An 18,259-nucleotide genomic window follows, 5' to 3' on the forward strand; every position below is an offset into this window, starting at 1 on the left:
TTGCTGAGTGAACCTGCTGACACCCAGTCCACACTGCTGGAGTCCATAACAGCGGTGTGTTTTTGGACTCTACTTCTGAAGACAACTGCCACTGCTTGGCATACTACATGCTGAGTTTCACCACTCTAGCTTGTGTGCTGTGATTGGAGGAACTCATGATGTTACCATGGTCCCTTGTTGCTGCTGTCCCTGGTCTCCCCTACTAATAATCCACACAGCTCCCACCCCTCACCTCTGTCAGATACAGGATTTCCATAGAATGGTTCAGCTGTAAATAAAAGATTTAAATAGTTAATACAAATGTTTTACAATACTACAGAATTCAAACCTTAGTATTTACTGATCTCTAATAGCTGTTTTCATTACAGTAATGTCCAGATTTCACTGGGTTCATAATATGGAGGAAGTTACATCCCCCTGCTCAGTGCTGGACAGTGAATCATACACTGAATGATTTCACTGCGAATCATAATGCGCCACTCCTACAGATGAAAACCCAGTAATAAGGTCATGTTTATGGCTGCAGTTGTTCATCATAATATCATGTGAACTTCAAAGTCTGTGTTCAGTCCGGGGGGGAGCGTGAGCTGCAGAGAGAGAGAGAGAGAGAGAGAGAGAGAGAGAGAGACTGACTCTCTTTTTCTTTGCAATTCCAACCTCTGTTCTTCACTCGTTTTCTGATTTTCACCCGGAACACAGGCTGGAGCCAAATGGATTTTCCTGGAAATTCATGTACATCCTTGGTAAGTCTCTCATTGGACAGACGCATATAGTCTACAATAACTTACATTTCCGAACTTATACACTTTTTTATGGCAACTGACAAAGCCATTTTATTGTCCGACTATTGTTACAATTTATGCATATGCAAGCCTAAAGTTTTCATGCGAGATCCTGCAGCGGCTCAACAGGTGGTTCTCTGCGCACCGACTTGTAGTATTAAGCATGAGAGCCATTATTCATTTTGATAGAAATGCTCCATCAGGTCTCAACAGGACAAAAGAAAGCTCGCTTAATCTGTGTTCTCGCTCTTTTGTAATGAAATCAGAGAGGCACTGGTCATTGCAGATAATCATATTGAACAATTAGTGTTGGTAAATATCCTGTCCTTTTCTGGTGCGATAAAAAGTGTGCTGCTCACATAAACACGCAGTACTTCTAGGTCTTAATCTTGTTATTCTTTGCGAGTAAAAAGGATCCTAAATATTTGTGTTGCGGAGGCAGGTATCATATAAACACTGAGGCTATAAACAGAGCGAGAACATGTTTACAATCACACATTTCAGCTCAACATTCAAAGCGATGATTCAAGGCCAAAGAGATTTGGAAGAAGCTGTTGACAAACGTGTCTGTTAATTGAGTGGCTTCAATAAAAGTTTCATTGTGAGGCTCAAAATATGAAGGACAGCATATATATATATATATATATATATATATATATATATATATATATGTTGGACTATGCTCCTGTCAGTGTCTCCACTTATTTAAATGATGAAGCTGAAAGTCTATGGAGACTTAACATCCATCACACAGCTTACACAGGATAGTGGCTTAGTTTATGAACTGCTTCCAATACTCTGAGTCTCTCTGGCTTACTCATTCATTTATCTATTGAATTGGTGGAGGCAAGGAGATGTAAACACGGGAGCTGATGAGAGCAAAGAAATCTGTATTTTTCCAACATTGCACCTTTTTAATATCTGTGATGACAGTTAGAATGAGTCATTTTATGAGGATGCTCTCCTAAAATCCTTTCAGCCCCCACTACTGTTGTGAGTGTTTTTTTTTCCACTAAGCACTAAACACTTGTGAACTTGGTGTTTTTTTCTTCCTCCTCCTGAGTGTGTGTCATGAGTGAGTAAGCAGACACAGATATACAGACGAAAAAGATATAGTCATATCCGTTGGACAAAAAGAGAAGAAAATTGATTAATAGGAATGAAAATGGATGTTTCTACAAGAATTCTGCTAAATTTCCTTCCTTCATCTCTCTGTCTGGATTAAATAAGATTTATATGTTTACATACAAGTATGGATATTTGTTTTCTTCTTGATGACATATCCATATTCTTATAGTTTATAGCGTTTTATTAATTTATGTAGTCATTTAGCAGGCTGGCTTTTGCTGTATACCCAGACAACAGGATTTAGGTTTACGTGTACATTGACATCATTGATTTTATCACTTTCAATTCCAGCATCTCCTAGTTTTAAGTAATTACTCAATATGAGTGGGACGTGATGGTCTCATTGGCGCTTTTGTTGGAGTCTGAGGATCCTAAAAGGCCAAATGACATATTTCAATTCACAGATTAATCACAGAAAGACAAGTCTGCACAAGTTATGTACAGAAATGCCCACCTGCCTCCATGGCAACAGGTTTATTTCAGTCTACTGTCTAAAAAATCAATACCCTAAAAGAGTCAAGATAAGGGCTTTTCCAGCACCCTATTGACATGTTTCAATATGAGACGTTTTGCTGTGCTTTGCAGGCTCAAACATTTGATCAAACATGGTGGTAGTATAGGATTTTTATAAATCCTAAGACATAGATTCCATCATACAGCACCGGCAGCATATCAGTGCCTCCTTCCCTCCAATCACACAGTTTGTCTACTGCTGTGTCGTGTGAGTGTTAAAGAAAGCCAGCTGGACAGTGAAAAAGAATGAACAAGAGAGACTTTAGCCTATTAATACTGTATATCCAAACCAAAAAAGTAAAAAGATTACAGGAAGTGTTGAGGTGTGTTTAAGTTTCTTCATATGGGCACTGAATCTGCTGTTTTGTAGCTTATCTCTCTTCAATTTGCTTTCTTCAGGATCCCCTCCAGATATGTTTTAAGACTTACTAAAATACTCTTTGAATAAAAGCTTGTGTTTAATATGGCTCTTCTACTAAAAATGTGGTAAAGAATTCTTACAATTACACAGTGATGGAAACTAAGTAGCCTACATTTACTTAAGTACTGAACAATTTTGTACTATATTTGAGTTACTTTATACTTCTACACCACTACATTTCAAAAGGAAATATTATAATTTCTAGTCCACTACATTTATCTGACAGCTATATTAACTTCTTCTCAGATTAAGATTTGACATACAAACATATGATGAGTTTATAAAATATAGTATATTGTTGAACCAGTTGTTCCCAACCTTTCTGGCTTGTGGCCCCTTCCAAAAAGTGCAGTGTCTAGTTGTGGTCTCTTATCACATTTCAGATGTCTATGACTTGTCAGCAGTTCCACCAAAGAGACATTTCCTCTCACTACCTTCTCAGATGGTTTCATTTAAAGAATTGTTCGTGGCGCAAACAGATAAAATGATCCAATATTTTACAAAAAAGAAAAAGATTAGAGAAAAGTCCACATTTTTGTAGCAGAACTTTGTTTTTTCTTCTTTACTAGGCCATTAATCATTTTACAACCCCTAAGATTTATCTTGTGACCCTATGGAGGAGTCCAACCCCTAGGATGGGAACCACTTGACTCAACTACCTGACTGTATATAAAGTAGTTTAAACTAGCTCCACCTCGACCAGCTACAACAATGCTACTTACACAATGATACATCACTATTAAAACTAAGATTTCAGGTGAGCACAGAGACATTTTCCTCCTTCAGCAGATGAATGTGAAAACAGTCTTCTTGTGTCAATCTCTGCACATATGTCATTCTGCAATAGGTCAAACATTCAAGTGAAGTAACATCAAGGGAAACACATTATTTTTTAAGATTCTTTTTTGCCTTTATTTGATAGTAACAGGTAGACAGGAGATGGGGCGAGAGAGGGGTATGACATGCAACAATGGGCACAAGCTGGAATTGACCCAGCGACTGTTGCAACCATGCAGCCATGTGGCATGCGCTGTAACTATTGGGCTACCAATGCGCTCCATTAAACACATTTTTGAGTAAAGGGGGACTTTCATTAAGGAAAACAAAGACTGTGACAAATTTTAATATTTTTTTCTTTATGTTTTCCAGGTGTTAAGAGTTTGGATTTATAGAAGAAATGAAGTAACAAGACAACACTGATTAATGCTTTTTCCAGCATTTAAAGGATTACCTTTCCTAACATAGGGGTCCAGTGGTCGTTAGGCTGTAAGTGTTTGATCCAAACTGAGTAAAAACACATTCCTCACCTGATTTAAACCTCCTGTTCTATACATGTTTTGGCCGACAATTTAAGACACACTGGCCCAGAATTTTCAATGATGTGACTGGATCCAGAGGTGACCGTCTCACCTACCATGATGGAATCTGGTCTGTCACCTTCCACAGACCCTCTCCACCATAACACCAACAGCTATGTCAATAACAGCAACAACAGCTGGAGAGGTCAACTCGAGGGTGATTCACTGAGGAGCAATCACATCCTGACCCTCCATGACCGCTTCCACAACGCCATGCTGGGGGTCTTTCTGGGACTTCTTTCTCTCCTCACAGTCATAATGAACCTGCTTGTTCTCTACGCCGTGAAGAAAGAGAAGAGCCTCCACACCGTCGGGAACCTCTACATTGTCAGCCTGTCTGTGGCGGATCTCATTGTGGGGACCACAGTTATGCCTCTAAATTTGGTGTATTTGTTGGAAGATGAATGGAAGCTGGGACGGGCTGTCTGTCAATTTTGGCTCATTATGGACTATGTGGCTAGCACAGCCTCAATTTTCAGCTTGTTTATCCTGTGTTTGGATCGGTACCGCTCTGTCAGACAGCCACTTAAGTACCTGAAATATCGAACACGGGGAAAAGCCAGCATGATGATTTGTGGAGCCTGGCTGCTGTCGATGATGTGGATTATTCCAATTTTGGGATGGAGGTCTTTCACTCATGTAGACCTTAAACCTGAAGAGGAGAACAAGTGTGACACGGATTTTCGCTTTGTCACGTGGTTTAAGATTATTACTGCCGTCTTCAACTTCTATGTACCCTCAATTCTGATGCTGTGGTTTTACACGCACATCTACATGGCAGTAAGGCAACATCTCAGGGACAGAGAGAGAATCATTCATCCAACCGATTCATTTGGGGAAAATGAGAATGGACAAAATGCTCAAACGCCTGTGAAAAGTGACTCCAAATCACCCAAGAGGGAATGTGTGGTTGAAATGAAACTCTCTAAAAAACAACGCTTGTTGGACCAGAACACTCTAGATCAGACATATTCCCTCGAGGATGCTGATAAAACTAAAAGTGCTTCATCCAGATCTCACAGAAAAATTGGTGTAAAGTGCCAGCAGACATCATTTCTTGCCATGACAACAAAACAACTCAGAATGGCACAAAAGTTCAAAAGGTGCTCCTCTTTGTATCCTGATGAGAAGCAGTCAGACACTGAGATGCCCCTAAGTCGACCATCGGTGCCACAGGACGTAATTTGCCCAGAGGGGAATAATGAGAACAAATTTCAAGCGTCTTTAAATGAATGTCATGTCACAGTGCCAAACTCAGTGAGTGGTGTCTGTGATATAAATCAGGTTTCAGACGTGCAGCGATACACCTCTGTACTCTACAACAACTACGATCCCAGTCATGCTCTGCCCTGGACTGAGGAAGGGGTTGAAGATGACAAATTGGACTCAGCTAATGCAGTGACCCTGAGACAGACGTGGCAAAAGTTTATTGACCAATCACGTCAGCGTATCCAAAGCCTGAGGATCCATAAAGAGCACAAGGCAGCCAAGCAGTTGGGCTTCATAATTGCTGTTTTCTTGTTGTGTTGGATACCGTACTTCATAGCTTTCATGGTCATGGCGTTCTGCAAAGAGTGTGTGCACCATGACCTTCACATGTTCACCATATGGCTAGGTTACATCAACTCCACTCTCAATCCTTTTATATACCCGCTTTGCAATGGGAACTTTAAACGAGTCTTCAAAAATATTCTGAACATTCGTTTGTGACAGATAGTGACAGGCAGAGCAAAGAAGCAGAACAAAATCATAGGTGTCTAAATGCTGCTGATATTCACAGATTGCATCAATTAAATGTCTGAAACACCCTTGCATGGGTGAGCATTTTAAGTGTAGATAAAACTGTAAAAGTACGTTGAGCGTCAGTTATTTCTGTTTGTTCTAGATTTTATTTTTGTAACTTACTGCCCGATTCAGACTCATGGAAACAGCTGAGGATAATGTCTGAATTTGAAGCTAGAGTGCAGAACTGTTGTCTCCCCCTTCTGGAGAGTAGTTACACAAACACTGTTGACGCATGCTTACAATGTATGCCTACAGTGAGCTCGCCACAGGCTCGTGTTGAAAATGTAATAGCTACATAGTGTACTCCAAATATTTTACCAATTGATCATTGAGAGCAGTAACGTGAATGTGATCTGTATCTGCCCCCAGTCCCTTCTCTCAGCGCTATCCAACAAGGAAAAGTTAAAGCTACACCAATGGTTATCCATGTTTGTCCTCGCTGGCGATCGCTGTCTTGTTTTGACTGTAATCCTTCCTCTGAACGCTGAGTTTCTTTTTTATCCTAGTTGCTGTAGCCTACTCTGTCGCTATGGTTGCTCCAGAGCCATGTAGAGAGAGAGTTGCATGAATTCCTTTCAATATCAATTCAAGTGGCTTTATTGGCATGACTGCATACAATACAAGGTTGCCAAAGCATATTAACACAAACTATACAATCATAATAAACAAAATAAACAATAAACAATGCTCAATAATAAACATTCTCTCCAATGGACCTTTTTTTTTTTTTTACAGCAATGGCAGATCGCGGAGCTCTCTACATGGCTCTGGGTTGCTCCGCGCTTCCACTCTGGCAAACCAATCATTGCTGGTTGCCGTAAAATGCATCATTACCCGTGCGCCAGTGCAGGAATGTCGCCACAGACACCAGATTTAAAAACTCCAGTATACTGCCAAATAAAGAGATTTACCTGGCAGTGACAGGCTTATATTTATATGTAAAAGTCCCACACTCCAGCTTTAAATGGTATTTATTTTGTGTTTTATGTTATGCTAATGATAATAAAGTATCTAGGACCAGAGACCTTTAAACTCTTGGAAACAGAAGCATAGCTCTGGTCCAGAACAGAATGAAACAATGTCCAAAATGTGATTTTAAAGAAAATCTGTTTATTTATCTTTTTGCACTGTCAATGTACAGAACCAGAGATGTAACATGATTTAGCACTTTACAAGCACTGTCATTCAGTTATGAGTATTTATCACATGGTTTTCTCATCATTAAAACAGAATCTGGGACATTAGATGTCCTTTCTAATGTCATACCAGGAAAAACAAATCTTGCCATGTGTCTACTGAGCCGTTACCCCAGGGAAGGTTGATTTATTTTAGAGTTTTTAAACATGCAAACTTTAAATGATTTCAGTAGGTAAGTGTATATACATATATATATATATACACTGAAGTACTTGCAAAACTGTATGTCTGAATCGCACATTCTCACACTGTGAACAAAAACATGGCAACCATTTAATTCCTTCTGTCAAACTACAGAAGGAGTTTGTTTTTCTTCTAACAAAACTGCCCTTTACGAACTCAGCTTTTTACACTCATATATTTTATGATGTGATGTAGCACCTCTTTTTATGTCATTAGCCAAAGAGCACCAAATATTATTCCACAACCCTGTGGAAAACCAACCAAATTTGAGACTCATGTAATGCATTTGTATTGATTAAATATTTGGAACAAACACACATCCATCAGCTCTAGAGACAAGGCATTACAGCACAATTATGTCTCCCATTGGAAAAGGTTATGCCTGCAATCCTGTTGTGAAATAGAAGTTAAATTATGTTACAATCAACATTTTACCATTCCCATAATATCATTTCAAACGATGTGTTCAGATTTTTTGTCATGTTCAATAAATTACGTTTTTCTCATGTCAGAGGCCTATTAATGTATTTCAGATTTTATGTGAATTAGCCTATAGTGTCTGAAATAGGGTTGTAATACATTAAACTGCCATGACTCCATGTGTTCAGTGAACACAGATGCGCTGGTGAGTCACTACTTAGCCAAATCAAACAAATCAGAGGGGGGTGGAACTAAGCTGGAAGAGGTGATGATGTGAACAGAAGAAGCGTGTATGATCACACTCTTGTCATCTCTACAGTTCATCTCTGATGGGGTCAGTGTCAGGCTGGTATTCAGGAAAAACAATGTTTCAGATGTTCTTTTTTTAATTAAAATGTTGATGTGGAGTTCCCATCTAGTTCAGTGCATACGGCACACTACAGTTGGCAGCATCATTGTTTGTACTTTTGCTCAGAAACCTTCACCTAATTACCTGGCCTTAGGTTTTATGTCAATTAGTTTGTGTTCATTTGATGAAACAACTTTTAAACACAAGAATTTGTACCAAGTGAGCACAATATAAAAAAATAATTAAGGTTTTGGAATTAGATTTTGACACAGGGCCTATTACCAAATAGGACAATATGATTATGTTATAATGCATAATGTGGATTATTGTATTTTATGCAAATTCCCAAACAAATCTGCAAGTAATCAAATTGCCAAAAAAAAAACAACTGACAGGGAGTAAACCCGGGGCCCTGAGGCAGTTGCCTGCTTTGGTAATCCAGCCATGGCTACATACTGTACAGTATTATATTCCTTAATCTAAATTGCTGGGCTCCATTGCAGTCAAGTCAATTTTATGTAGCCCAAAATCACAAATTTTGGCTCAAAGGGCTTTACAATCTGTTCAACACACAACACCTTCTAACCTTAGACCATCAATCTGAATTGAGTGTAGGCTATCCACACAAACCATTAGATGATATCAACATGGAAAAGAGGCAAAATTCTGTGTTTTCATTGTAGCCGAAGGAACACCTCCCACAGGAAACAGCCTTATACTGGTTGTAACCATGGGAACAGTAAAAACATCACCAGTACAGTGACAGTTGACTCTGATAAACATAAAAAATACTTTACTGTAGGTGGGACAGGAAGCTAAGCACTCTGTTAGTTGAAAAAATATGGGCTATATGCCCAGTTGAACATAAAATCCATTGTAAAAACTATTTAATGGGGTAAAAGTGTCAAAAGTGGTTAGCTTGGTTTTTTGGCCATCCATACCTCAAAGTCTAACAGTGAAGTGGCACATTATTTGGCAGAGGAATTAAATATCTTTGGCTTATTCTTCATGTTATGGCAAAGAAACCACAGGCTGGCATTAATATGCATTTTTTACATCATACAACCCCTATTACTTTCACTACATGTTGTAGCATACACGTGAAGAACATAATGACCATAGGGGCTCAAGCTCTTCAGCTGAAACGTCCCCTTGACCAAATAAACATCATTATAATTTATACTGTTGTTACTGTTATTGTAAGAAAGTCTGCCAAGCTCCAATCCAGTGAGCAATAACATCATCACCTTCAGTGTCAGCCTTCATTTATTTTAGTGAAGACCTCTGCACTTTTTCCCTATTCATCTTTCTTTCTTTATGGTTGAACAGGATGAAAGTTGCTCCTTATTATTTTGTGGTTGATTTATGGTGTGTGATTTCTAGTTGTTTTTCATGTTTAAAACTAAGGTGCCCATTAATTAAATAATTGTACAGCGTGCCATTGAGGCTGTTTGAGCCGTTTAAGTGGTCATTGTGTCAACTGTTTTTAACTCCTGTGAAGTGTAAAGAGGGCATTTTTTAAAATTCATGGCCCCTCAAAATGTCTCCTTACATCCCTGTGTGGTAGTGATCTGTTGTTCCATGGATTTCTGAGGTGTGTACTGAATGTATATGTAGGTGTGTGTACAGTAGCTTGATCTCACAGGATATTTGTACTTATTTGTACTATAAGTTTTTCATGTGATATGTATATATATATATATATATATATATATATATATATATATATATATATATATATATATATATATATATATAAATATATAAACATAAACAGGAGTGGACTGCATGAGGCAAATTTCACTGACAGGGCATGGCAGACATTTGCCATGCCTGCCAGTGGCTAACTGCCTTGACTTCTTATGAACGTCTCAAGATATAGAGCCCCCCATCTTGAACTACTGCTGCAAAACATGGGCCCATAAACCACGCTAAATGGGTCCCATTTTATTCTAGTGAATTCTACTGTGACTTGTGTATGTTTGTTTTGAAAAATGCACCTCGATTGGATCATTCAAAATGAAGAGGAGTTATTCTACTGGCAGTGAAAAACAAAAAGAAATTAAAACAGGACAATGGTAAGTGTGAAGCAGAGACTAACAATCAATTGTAGGATGACAGTCAAGGAAAATGTTACATTTCAGAAAAAACAAGTGCTACATTTTATTGCAGAAATCAAGTATTAAATTAATTTAATTAAAGTTATGTTTATTTATTTTATTCATATGGTTTTGAGGAAATTAATTACAACAAAAGTGGGTAAAAGGGGCCCAACTTGATTTTCTGGCACTTTTCAGACTCTTCAATTGCTCTGATCAGGGTGAATTACAATTAAGTAAAAAACATTATTAACATCTTACCTTTATGTTAACCAAAATCTTTGACCTATAAAAAGTAACCCTTTCTTAAACCTAAAAAAACCCATAAAGTATTGGCTATTAAAAAAAAAAAAGATTTGTATTTGGGGTAATCAATTCATGAGTGCAACTTAAATCCCAAAAGTGCATATTAAGAGCAACACAAGCAAGCTGGTTTGACCGACAGTTCACAGTGTACGCCAACATGAAGCTCACTGTAGATTTCTTGCCTTGTTTCACTCAACTTAAAATGACTCAGCTGAGTTTAGGTTCAATAAGTTCACTGTTCACTAGCGAACACAGTGGTAAAATCTACACATTTTATTCCATCATTTCACAGCAATAGTCCATAATTCCACCTGCTACTTGAAAGTATTCCTCTGCTTAAATTTTAAGATGCAAAGTTAGTGTTGTTGCCACTTTAGTTAAATATTTGCAGATGTTGCTGTGTTTTGTAGTTCAAAGAAGCTAGCTGTAGCCAAGAGCCAAATTGTTTTTTTTCCCTAGTGATAATAGTGGTTACATTAGGACAGTATTACAAATTCCAATAATGAGACTTAAAAAAAAAAAAAATCACCAAAAGACAAAGGTAATTTGGTGGGTATTTTATAGGCTGATTCCAGTATTTTTAGACTCAGTGTTTCTATAGTAAATTTGAATTTGAGTACTTTTAGACTAACAAAAGAAAAATAAATTAATCAAGGTTTAATTAATCAGAATTTTATTCAAGTGTGTAGTGTAGTGTAGTAAGGAGTTGAAACAGCATTTAGACCTTTATGCTGATAAATAAAATGTACAGAAAATATAACTATGGTTATATGGTTATATTTTGAAATAATAAAAACAGACAATATTTTAGAGATTTCATGATCTCTGTATTTCTAAAATCTTTGCTTTTGGCCCCCAGCCCTATGGCTATAACTTGTTTTTTGCCAAATCGCAAAATTAAAAACAAATCAATTGCAAGAAAAGAGCAAACATAAAAACTGAGGTCTTCATCACTTGCACTGAATACCGTGCGTTTTTTTCCAGCGGCATAGTTTTGAGACGGCCCCTAACTCATTGTAGCACAGTCCGGTGCCCAGATAGAGCCAATTTCTGATTTTCCGGTGACCATTCTGGTAAAAATGAAATCGTAGCACCTTTCCTACATTTCCGGAATTGTGGACTTCTTCCTGTTTATATATTAATTTTCGTTTATGACTACCCACTTAAACCGGTCGTACGGGACGGGTGTAACAAACTGTCATAAGCTAAATACGTTACTTCTTGGTGGCTTGCCCCCGTAACATCCGTAACGTTACATATCTGGTCAATCCGACATGAAAAGAAGCGGCGCGTACAGGTTTTTGTCAGTTTTCTCATGCTTCATCGTTTGCGTGTTCTTGTTTTTATTTTGGTTCTTTATATTTTACTCAATGGTACATGCACCATAAGGCACAGACATAGACGTCTGTAGCAGCTAAGCTAAGTTGGCTGGCTACTTACCCACAGTGCATTGCTGTATTGACAAGTCCCGCGGTCACATGATCGACTTGACCAGGAAGTAAGGATTTCTGGTGAGTGTACAAAGCTCATCTTGTTACAGTTTGACATATGAACGTGTGCCTGGCTTGTTTAACGTTACGCTAATTTATCTGGTTTTATATACAGTTATGTCCTAATGTTGTGGTCCGTTTCCTTGGAGATGCTCGTCGTGTGTAAAAAAACGATTGATCAGTTTAAGCTGTCAAAGCTTCTGCTTTCACTGTGTGGTCTCTGTTAACTTACTGCACAGTAACTGACAAGCGTAAAATTCCCGAAAAGGTAAATATTGAATATACATTAACTGTAATTACATTAACTAGTGTTTAAGGGTTAGAGGTCTTGGTGCTACATTTTTGCCAATAAGAAATAATCCAAATAACACAAGACTGGTAGGGCTTCAGTTTGCATTTTTAGCTTATATAAACAGCGGAATTGGCCAACAAAGGTATCAAAATGATGACATCAGTAGTGTTAGATGTTACCAGGTGGCATTGTATCCATTGTAGATTAATCTATATATCTCTTTTGAGATTAACTGATTCGTAATTTATTCTGGACAAATGCTTGTCACAAGTTACCACAGAGCCCAAAGAAATGTGTCCGAATTGTTTATGTAGTGTGGCAAATAGTCACAAAAACCAAAGTATTCATTGGTGAATTACCCCTCATGGATCAATAAAGTATTGTCTTGTCATATCCTATCTTACGGTATTTTATCTTATTGATATCCACACTTAGAGTTAATTTATATCATGATACATTTTGTCAAGTCAAGTCAGCTTTATTTGTAAATACCTGAATCACAAATCTGCTGCAAAAGGCTTTACAATCTGTACAACATATGACACCCTTTGTCTTTATCCTTTTGTGAATGATTTAAACATTTATTTTGGTTGATACATCAGTTATTTGTTTTGTGCTTAACCAATTGACTGATTGGTGACCTGAGTGAATTAGCTGACTCTTTTCACTGTGTATACCTTTACTTTTTACTTCACTGGATTGTGTATGAAACAGCACCATCAGACGTCATGAGCTCAGCAGCAAATAAGTTATTAAAATTTTTATTGTGTGTTTGTGTTAAGCCTGTTAGTTACAACATCAGTGTGAATGTAATACTGTGTCTAATTTATGATCGAAGTTACTGTTTTGTAACCCACGGCTGTTTAATATCACAGTTTGTAGTACTTGACTGCGCGGCCTGTTTGTGAACTTGTGATGGCATCTGACACCAGTGAAGCAGCGTCCTCCACTGTAGACCTCAAGCTGCAGTTTGCTCCCTTCAGCAGTGCTCTGGAGGCAGGCTTCTGGCACGAGCTTACTCAGAAGAAACTCAATGACTACAGACTGGACGAGAGCCCCAAATGTATCAAAGGATATTACTACAATGGTGAGTAGTGAGATCAGATGGTATCATTATAACGATGACTCTTCAGTTGCTGCCTGATTTCAGACAATATATAAAACCATTTTATTCACATTTCTGTCCAATAGGTGACCCACTTGGTTTGCCCACTCGCCTGACATTGGAGTATAGTGCATTTGATGTGTAAGTATGATGCAGTATGTTGCCTATATAAACATTATCCTAATCCTAAATTCCTCTCTTGTTATTTAGTCTTTAAAAGTGCAATGAATAATACTAATGTAACTAAAAGGGTTGAGCCACCAACAAGAACACAATTTGGAACCTGCTACCACTCTCAAATTGATTGAGAAGTCTTTTAATACAACAAGTAATCCAAGTTATGAATGGTTTCTAATGCTCTAAATGTTTGGTTTACATAATTCATTTTGTACACTGCAATTTGTTCAGAAATAAACCAGCGTTGGATTTTTCATGTATAAGTCAAAATCAAATTAAGTCAAATTATACGTTGAAATATATCTCAAATTTATTTGATCAGAAATTATGGGTATCGATAATTTACTGTAGCAATTATCAAAACACATTTATAGAAATCAAGATGCAGTTACTGTGGTGGTTTCCCTTTTGAGCTTTTGAACAGTGCGTATAAAAGTTGAGTGAAGTCTTCATTGTTACATTGGAATAATGAATGGCTGAACTTCCTTTGAAGACTATCAGCCAGGTCAGTTTAGGGTGGAACTCAATTTTGATCGGCTCTCACATCAGGTCATTTGGAGACCTTCAATAAAGCAACTGTGTTCACATTTACAACATGTGGCACGCTGCACACAAACAAGTACAGTTAGTACATATAGTACAATTTGCATTCATACAGTTTAATGCATAGGTATGATGTGTTTTGCTGTTAGGGATGGTCTGACACCAGCCCGTTGCTGTCCAGCTATTGGAACGCTGTATAACACCAACACACTCGACGCCTTTAAGACCACCGATAAGAAGGCTCTGCTGGAGAAAGAGGCCAAGGAGGTAAAAGACATCCAATGGGAATTTTCTCTGTCACACACACATTCACATACAGACATCTAGTAGGGAATTTCTATAAAATAGACATCAGAAATGATCACTAAGTTGTGCAACTGAGAAGTAAATGATTTAATGAATGACATTTTTCATCTCCTGTTGTTTTGTAGATATGGGATGCTATACAGTCTGGGGCTGCGTTGAATGACCCATCCATCCTCTGCAGATTCATTCTGCTGACCTTTGCAGTGCGTATAAACAGTATCTTATAAAAGTGTTAGTTCCGTATATTAATGACCGTGTGACTGTCTATTCTATTTTTCTTTCACTCTTTTTGCCATTTTTCCTCATCCTTTTTCCGACCATTTTTTTTTTCAGGATTTGAAGAAGTACCATTTCTACTACTGGTTCTGCTTCCCTGCACTCTGTTTCCCAGAGGGAATAAGGATTGTCCAACAGCCTTCTGTCCTAGATCAAGTTTTCTCAGCAAAACAGGTTGGCTTTTAAAATATTATTATACAACCTTTGGAATTAATATTTTGGACAGTGCACTTTGGAATTATACTGTACGTGCATTACTCCTTCCTCTTTTCTAAATTTGGAGTTTTCAGGTGTTTTTCGACACAATACATATGGATTCACCAAATGTTGATGGTCATTACAAATTCTAGACTTTAAATTTACATTTGAACAACTGTATGATGATTTAAATCTGCCTGTTCTGTCTAATACTGTGTGGGTTATAAAATCATATAATGAAGTGAAGGGAATTGTTACCTCTCAGGTCTGTGGATCCAAGGAGTGAAAAAGCTTCATTAAGAGAGAGTTAGAATGACTCATGAACAGCGTGACGCCAACTGCAGGCCACAGTGTTGGCGATTTCTCCATCTCTTTCTCTTTTCCCCATCTCCTTTTCTATTGTCTCTCTCTCTCTCTCTCTGTAAACCTAAATTATCAGTGTCATGTAACACCTTAACAGTTCATAACTGAGATTCTAGAGCTGCAAGACGACATTCCGACCTACCAAATTTTAATAATTTCAACGCAAATATCAAGCCAGAATCATCATATGACTTCACTGACCAGTGAAAGTCTGACTTTGATAACCTGTTGTGCAACTTTAGCAGATGCAGGCAACGTCAAGCAATAATTCATTTTCATTCATGACATTCATGAAATAATGATGCATTTTTGGAAAGAGTAGAGCAAATTTTCCACTTTGAGGCACCTGTCACTGTAAAAGACCTTGGTAGAGATTTGAAGCTGATTATAGCTTTATAACACTAATTGGTAGGTGTATACCTCGGTAGTGCAAATTGTGTTACAGATAGTGTTAAAAATCTTATTTATGATTCCCTTTTACAAGCTATATATAGTGGACAGTGTTAATGTACAGTACAGAGCTTTCTATAATTATTGCTGACACCTAATTATTTCTATCTCAGATCGCAGCCTTGCAGGAGGCCTATGATGGTCTGTGTATCAAAGGAGGGACCACAGCAGTTCCTTACTTCCTAATGAAGTACACAGATGACACTGTTCAGATGGTTCCTCTTGGGGACTGGGATACATTCTTCACTGATGCTAAGCAGGTATTTCTTCAGTTTGTTTTGTGAATGAAACAACAGATGAAACAATTGTTGCAGAGACATTAGAATGATCAAAAAGTCTAATAAAAATGTATGTTTGGAAGTTTTATTGTTTCTACTTTCAATGATTCAAGTACTGTGTAATTATTCTGTACACAAAGTATTGTACAGTACTTTTTATGGCTCATCTCTACCATCAGATTACATTCTATTATATTACACTCACATACACACACTCACATTTTGGTAATGTAAACACATCTTGTTTGGTTTTTCTAGGTTACTGTGGGCGTCTATGATCCGTGTACTCTGTCTCAACATCCAGGCTGGCCTCTGAGAAATCTGCTGGTCCTCTTGGCTAAGCGATGGTAAACCCTACTTGTGTGTGTGTGTGTGCGTGTGCGTGTGTGTGTGTGTGTGCGTGTGTGTGTGTGTGTGCGCTTGGAAAAGATGAGGATGAGGACTCATTGTAGATCCTCACTGTGCATTTCAAAACACGGGAATTTCACTATGACTGTTTTTGAGCTTACACTGACTACTTTATTTAGGCACAACGCCACAAAGTAAAAGACAGGAAATCTCTGCTTAACTAATTTCCCGACTCTGCAGTGTAGGGAGCAGGTCACAAACATCGGCATGATTAAAGATGCTGATATGAACTTCCAAAGTTAACAGCATTACTTGAATAACTTTGTACCATTACAAAAAATGTAAAATTCACACTTTGTCACACAAAGATCGAAAAAGAACTGTTTGGCTGTTGCTCAGCCACAGTGGTGTCGTAAGACTTTAGTGAGGATGAGATAAACTTGATGAATTACACTTATTCCAAGATGGCAGCACAGGATTGCAGAACATGACTGCTGCTGTTAAGATTGCGCTACTTGTCTACAAAGCTGTATATTTTCCTGATAAACAAGGTCCATTTTGTCCAATATCTTACATGTTGCTCATGTCAGTATTAAAACAAGAGTCAGACTTTCCACTTTCATAGACATTTCAATGTGAGGACTTCATTAGTAGGTGCCAGGACTATTTTATGCCATCTAAAGATTTCCAATATCATTCCAAAAGGGGACGTTTATCCTGGAACATTACAGCACATACTTGTGTGCATGTATGTGAGTTATCAGGGCACTGATTCCAAATGGATACATGTTATTTTTTGTGCGATAAACCATGCAGTTGCTCAGTCTGGGTGAACTACAATGGCTGGTTTGTTAACCCAGATCAATCTATGACACACAAACAACACACAGCAGCTGCTGTCTCTGGACACCAGAGGTTATATTGTGTGAAAACACACAACTGGCATGCAATGTATTTGTGGCATGATGTAAAAAAAAAAAATAGAATGTTTCTGTCTAAGCCACCATGTATTTGTGGTTTGAAAAGCAGGGACAGTCTCTGTTCTGCTCTTCACAAATTTAAGGAGGGGTCTGGTAGCAGGAAAATATGAGGAAATTATGTAAAACTCCAGTATTAAATCTTATTGGTCTAATGTGTCTTGACCACAAGGCATGAAGTGAGTGAAGTACTGAATGAATGACTTCACAATGAATGATTTCACAGCATTATAATGTTACATCTCATAAAGTGCTACGTGTTAACTGACTCAATGATGGAGAAATAATGGCGGTATTTTGAAGCTTGTAGGTGTTTTGTGGAGAGATATATTTTACTGAAATATTTACAGAGGAAATATTTCAGCACACCGGTGGGGAATTGGTTCAAGTTGATAGATTTATTACTAAACATTTAATCTAAGAATCTAGGTCTGAGCATATTCAAATATTTACACAAAGACTAAAAACATATGCTGCAGGTGTCACTCAGACATTTCAATCCCATGTCAACCACATCGCTTTAAGCATCTTTCTTGTTCTTGTGACGCAGTTAAACTCCATGAAATCCAATAACTGAATCCAATAAGTGAAGTCTGACGGTAGATGGAAGAAATATTGGCAATGGATCAAATTGTGTTCTGAGATTGCAAGTGGGAAACAACTTACAGATATGATTTATGCTTTATTTTAAACAAGGCTGTGCTTCAAGAGTTTATTGCCTTCCACATCCCATATTACCATCTTGGCTAGTTCCTTATTTTGTTGCAAAACAGATTAGGGGATGTTTCGCTGGAATACACAAGTCTTTATTTCAGATACTGTGTACAGTCTTACCATACCAGTGTTTCAAATCACTTATAAATCACAAATAACTTATAAATATATACATGTTTGTGCCAGCCATTTCCAAGGCAT

General features: G+C 37.8%; 2 protein-coding genes across 5 annotated transcripts in view; both read left to right on the forward strand.

The window, feature by feature from the left end:
* The first annotated feature begins 586 nt into the window (after positions 1-586).
* hrh1 (histamine receptor H1) lies at positions 587-6,559 on the forward strand. Its single transcript, XM_044175393.1, has 2 exons — positions 587-743; positions 3,994-6,559. Exon 2 carries the CDS (start codon positions 4,260-4,262, stop codon positions 5,910-5,912), a length of 1,653 nt encoding a protein of 550 aa, XP_044031328.1. The 5' UTR covers positions 587-743; positions 3,994-4,259; the 3' UTR covers positions 5,913-6,559.
* A 4,934-nt stretch (positions 6,560-11,493) lies between these two features.
* The window catches only part of atg7 (ATG7 autophagy related 7 homolog (S. cerevisiae)), a 66,741-nt gene continuing 59,975 nt past the window's right edge, over positions 11,494-18,259 (forward strand). For 2 of the 4 annotated variants that reach the window (XM_044175326.1, XM_044175317.1), the window contains exons 1-8: positions 12,059-12,299; positions 13,199-13,410; positions 13,515-13,569; positions 14,298-14,415; positions 14,580-14,657; positions 14,788-14,904; positions 15,855-16,001; positions 16,278-16,366. In XM_044175326.1, the coding sequence (XP_044031261.1) occupies positions 13,239-13,410; positions 13,515-13,569; positions 14,298-14,415; positions 14,580-14,657; positions 14,788-14,904; positions 15,855-16,001; positions 16,278-16,366 (776 nt within the window). In that variant the 5' untranslated portion in view covers positions 12,059-12,299; positions 13,199-13,238. The other 2 variants (XM_044175308.1, XM_044175334.1) reach the window with 2 other exon arrangements.

Source organism: Siniperca chuatsi, linkage group LG2 (genome assembly GCF_020085105.1).
Source record: "Siniperca chuatsi isolate FFG_IHB_CAS linkage group LG2, ASM2008510v1, whole genome shotgun sequence".
NCBI lineage: Eukaryota > Metazoa > Chordata > Actinopteri > Centrarchiformes > Sinipercidae > Siniperca > Siniperca chuatsi.

Coding starts and splice junctions, on each gene's coding strand:
- hrh1 (XM_044175393.1), top strand. CDS start 4,260: ATGATGGAATCTGGTCTGTCACCTTCCACAGACCCTCTCCACCATAAC.